General features: G+C 42.6%; 1 protein-coding gene across 1 annotated transcript; it reads right to left on the reverse strand.

Moving 5' to 3' along the window:
- Positions 1–444: 444 nt before the first annotated feature.
- LOC114769068 (extracellular calcium-sensing receptor-like) lies at positions 445–4318 on the reverse strand. The gene is made up of 6 exons (XM_028961768.1): positions 4172–4318; positions 3757–4048; positions 2441–3256; positions 2122–2349; positions 1845–1968; positions 445–1767 (listed from the first exon to the last, which is right to left on the reverse strand). The coding sequence occupies exons 1-6, from the start codon at positions 4279–4281 to the stop codon at positions 863–865; spliced, it is 2475 nt and encodes an 824-aa protein (XP_028817601.1). The 5' UTR covers positions 4282–4318; the 3' UTR covers positions 445–862.
- Between the last annotated feature and the right edge of the window lie 363 nt (positions 4319–4681).

Raw genomic sequence — 4681 nt, forward strand, 5'->3', positions numbered from 1 at the left:
TTTTCCGTTGTTTCTCTGCATATGGCACAGTTGAAGGAGGACACGAGACACAAACGCATAACTTAAACATGGCTTTATTAAACATAAAAATAAACCAAAATAGGGTCAAGGGCCAAACCTAACAAATGTTGCCAACCAGAACTGGTGACATCAGATTATATATATAGCTGCTATGATTAGCAGTAGATGATATACATTAATCAGTAACACAGACACTGATGTGATGTGGCACCGTATGGTGGCCCAGAGGCACTAGGACATCACAACATCCTACTGCATGAGTGCATAATATGATATAAAGCTTCATGAATTACTAGATATAAAATGACATCTGAAATGTATGTGTAATAAATTTTTCACTTTAACACTTTTCTGTAATATTTTTTAATCTCTAAAGAGTACATTTCTTCATTTGTTTTTACATTTTTAATGAATAGTGTCATGGTGGTCAAGTGTTTAATTCTGTGAACTCAAACCTACAAGGTGTTCAGTTGTTTGTTTGCATGCTCTTCCAGTATTGGTGTGGAATTTTTTTTTGCATGGACAACTCTGCATTGGCTGCAGGTGTGAGTGTGTGTGTGTGTGTGTGAGAGAGAGAGAGAGTGAATAGTGTTTGTGTGCCCTGCTTAATGCGAGTCCCTGCCTTGTGTCCCAGTACCAGGGCCTACCCAGAATAGGCTCTGTTATCTGTGACCAAATTGTGAATTAAGCAGTTTATGAAAGTGATAGAGAATGGCTTGTTCAGTAGGGCTTGATGTTATTGGCTTGATGCTAATGTAATGAATTACTTGCATAGTTTAAATAGCAGTTCTTTGAAGGGCATGACTGATTAGATGCTTAGAATGTGAGAATGTTGGAAATTTTATTTGGCTTGGGGTTGTCCCATGATGGCTTTCTTGGTGTTTCTCTCTGGATGGAGAAGAATTATGTAGCATTTTGGAGCAAATATAGAAATTAAAAGGCCAAAGCTGGAGGCCAGGATTGCAAAGATCTCCACAGCATCTGCATACTTTCCTGGGGAGCTGACATAGGCAGGGATGAAGGCGATCCACACAGCACAGAAGATGAGCATGCTGAAGGTGATGAACTTGGCCTCATTGAAACTGTCAGGAAGATTTCGTGCCAGGAAGGCCAACAGGAAGCTGACAGCAGCCAGTAGACCAATGTAGCCCAGCAGTGTAGCAAACCCAGCCATTGAGCCCACAGCACACTCAAACACAATCTTTGAGCTCTGGGTGTTTTTGTGTGGCGCGGGGGAGGCTGTGGACAACCAGACGGCACAGATGACCACCTGAAAGGCAGTTAGGATCAGAACACTGCCTCTCTGCTGTGGAGCACCAAACCACTTCATGGCCCCCTGGCTCTCAGGCCGTGACGCCTTAAACACAGCCACCACAACCATGGTCTTCACCAGGATACTGGAGACACAGAGAACAAAGCTGATGCCGAATACTGCATGACGCAGCTGGCAGGTCCACAGTCTGGGCTGACCAATGAACAGCAGAGCACACAGGAAGCAGAGTTTTAGAGACATCAGGATCAGGAAGCTCAGTTCTGAGTTGTTGGAACGGACCACAGGAGTGTGACGGTGGTGGGCAAAGACTGCCAGAACCCCAGCACAAGCACACGCACCAAACAGAGAGGCTGTGGACAGAGAAATGCCCAAGGCATCTTCATAGGAGAGAAATTCTACTTCCTTTAGAACACATTGGTCCTTCTCCGGACTTGACCAGAACTCCTCTGGGCATCTGAAGCATTCAACAGAATCTGCATGGAGACGTGAGTTGAACCTTTATCAAAAGCAGATAAATTTTCTTGGGCAGTTTTGACAATGTTATATTTACCTGCAGTTTTACTGATTTCTCCATCTGCACAAGCTATGCAGTCAAAGCAGCAGACTGGCCTCCCTTTCTTTATGGCTTTTCTAGTGCCTGGGGAACATGACTCACTACATACTGATCGAGGGGGCTGTAAAGTAAGGACGTAGGTGATGTAATTACAATTGGGTCTATATGATTAAATAAACAGTAAACAGTTTATATAAAAAGTCAGATTTTGGATTTTAGGCATCTGATTATATTTTAAAGAGATTTCAAATATTAATCATTTTAGTGTAATTACACTGTTGGATTTAAAATTCCAAAATATTTTCTCTTCATCCAAACTGAGGACTTTATCAGAAGGTTGTGACTCATCAATCACACCCACTGTACGAGCCCTCATTGTCCCATCGGGCATTGCATGGAAGTTCATGATATCATAGATGGCCAGAGCATCACCGTTTTCATCAAAGGAAACCTGATCTCCAAAAGTAGTAGTGAAGTTGACGTTCTGTAGGTAGTGGAGAAGCTGGATTCAGAGACAGAAATAGATGAAATGTACAATAGCATGTAATCAGTAAAAAAACAACAGTATTTAAAACCATTTGTATGTTTTGTACCTGCCAGGGTTGAATGTCATGATGGCTGGCACAGTTGTGCCCTGTGAAGGGTCCTTGTCCTGGTACACAATTCAGCAAGTTGTGAAGAGCATGTGCCAGAGCATACACTGCCTTGTAGACATTATAAGATGGTCTGAGTTCAGATACGTCACTGTATGCATTATCTGTGGCTGTCAAATCCTCATTTCCAGTACACACTCTTCCCTCAGTTTGTATCTCTGCTTCTTCAGCCTTAAACCTGCAATCAAACATATGCTCCCAGAACTTCTTCAGAAGACCATTATTTGGGTCATTATCAGGCTGGAGGCTCAGCAGGAACTCCCTTAGGCCCTCAATTTCCCCACGTCGAATGGCAATCCCCAATGTGCCTTTGAGGAACGGTAGCAGACGTGGAGTAAGGAACATGGGAGATGTGGACCAGGCCTCACTAGCAATCCACTGTCGTGTCACATTCTGTTGGGCTACCTCGTCCATGAGCGGCAGTAAGTAAGATGCAGTTGAGAATAACACGACAACACTGGAGGTGGACCGCTGGATAACGCCCATGATACGCCGGATCTCTGTGATGTCGTTGTCTTTCGGCAGGATTTCATAGAAGGCCACACAACCAAATTCGCTAATATCTTGGTGGAAAGACTGTGCAGCATTTATGCCATAGTCATCATTGCTGACAATGAGCCCCACCCAGGTCCAACCGAAGCGCTTCAGAATATGCACCATGGCTCTCACCTGAAATGCATCACTAGGAATGGTCCTAAAAAAAGATGGGTATCGGCGCCTGTCACTCAGACAGGAGCAAGTAGCAAAAAAACTCACCTACAAGTGAGAAAAGTGAAAATACAAGATTTAACTGAGCAATAAACTGTATGCAGTTCTTTTACTTTTAAATACACACACATTCTCACTTGCTAACATGGATAAAAAGCTTTTAAAATTGTTGCACAAACCGCTAGTGCACCAGTGATGCATACAGTAGTGTGTTTTTTTCGTTGCACTTTGTAATTCAGAATGTATAAGTTGTCAGCATTATAAGAGCTCAGCATTCATACATCATTAGCACACAACAGGCTTTGGAAATCATTCAATTTGATGTATTAACAAATAATTATGAACTAACAACAGTCTGTGCATTCCGCTGAGTTAGAAATAACACAGATGTTATAATAAAAATTAAACTCTTTACTCTTGACTAATGTGTTGATGTACTGTTGATTTAGATTTTTTTGTTTTGGTGAAATACAAAAGGTAGAAAAAAAGAAGTGCTTGGAACGTGCATGAATAAAATAACCATGTGAGCCTGTGAATCAAATGCCTACCATGGGCACGCGGAACAAACCCAGGACATTGGATATAGCGATGGAATGTGTGGACCCAGGGTCTCCTACGATGGCCAGCACCGGGGGGGTCCCGCTGCAGTTGAGGTTGGAGATGGAACTCTCCGTTCCGCTGATGAGAGATGTTGCCGCGCGAAATGCAACACCCAGCTTCACGCAGTTGTCGTAGATCCGGTAGCCTAAAGTGACGTTGGGAAGCAGGTTGGGATTTCTGTTGATCTCTTCTATTGCAAAAGCCATGGTCTGCGCTGCCTGGAATCCTTCCACATCAAATCTGGCGATAAAAAAAAAAACATAGAACCATGAATTAATAAAAAACTATTTATACACATTATTTCTGTTAAAACCATTAAAAGAATATTTTTTTCAGATTTTTTTCAGGTGTCTTCAAACTCACTTATGACACCATGGCTGCTCTGGCTCAGTCCTGAAAGACAGTTCTGGAAACACTGTCAGTAAATTGACTTCAAAAAGCCCCCCTAAAACGATGTCTCCTTCTTGCTGCATGCCCACCAGGTGAAACTGTTCTCGCAGCTGGCAGACAGCGCCAGAGGTGAATGAGTAAGAAGAGTTCAGGGCGGAAGCTGAGGGTTTCCAGGTGAGACAGATAAAGAGGCACAGATAGACCCACATATCTGCTCCCCCCTCTCTGCGCCTTCCACGGAGTTCCTTCAGAAATGTCACATGCATTGTTTTATATGGTCGGTGGTGCCATGGTGACATGGCCCCGTGAGCGGTGTTGTGTTTTGAAGAAGTCCACAATGAAAAAAAAAACATTTTTTACTCATGCAATATGTTCTAATATATATATATGCATAGTAAATATAATTTGCCATTACATTTGTTTTGGCTGCCAGTTTTATTCTTTTGTCTATTCTTTGCATCAAGCTGTAATTATAGTCATTAT

Source organism: Denticeps clupeoides, chromosome 19 (genome assembly GCF_900700375.1).
Source record: "Denticeps clupeoides chromosome 19, fDenClu1.1, whole genome shotgun sequence".
Classification (NCBI taxonomy): domain Eukaryota; kingdom Metazoa; phylum Chordata; class Actinopteri; order Clupeiformes; family Denticipitidae; genus Denticeps; species Denticeps clupeoides.

Coding starts and splice junctions, on each gene's coding strand:
- LOC114769068 (XM_028961768.1), bottom strand. CDS start 4,281: ATGCAGCAAGAAGGAGACATCGTTTTAGGGGGGCTTTTTGAAGTCAAT. Junction 4,049..4,171: donor GAGCAGCCATGGTGTCATAA/GTGAGTTTGAAG, acceptor TTTTATCGCCAG/ATTTGATGTGGAAGGATTCC. Junction 1,969..2,121: donor GGAATTTTAAATCCAACAGT/GTAATTACACTA, acceptor CTTACTTTACAG/CCCCCTCGATCAGTATGTAG.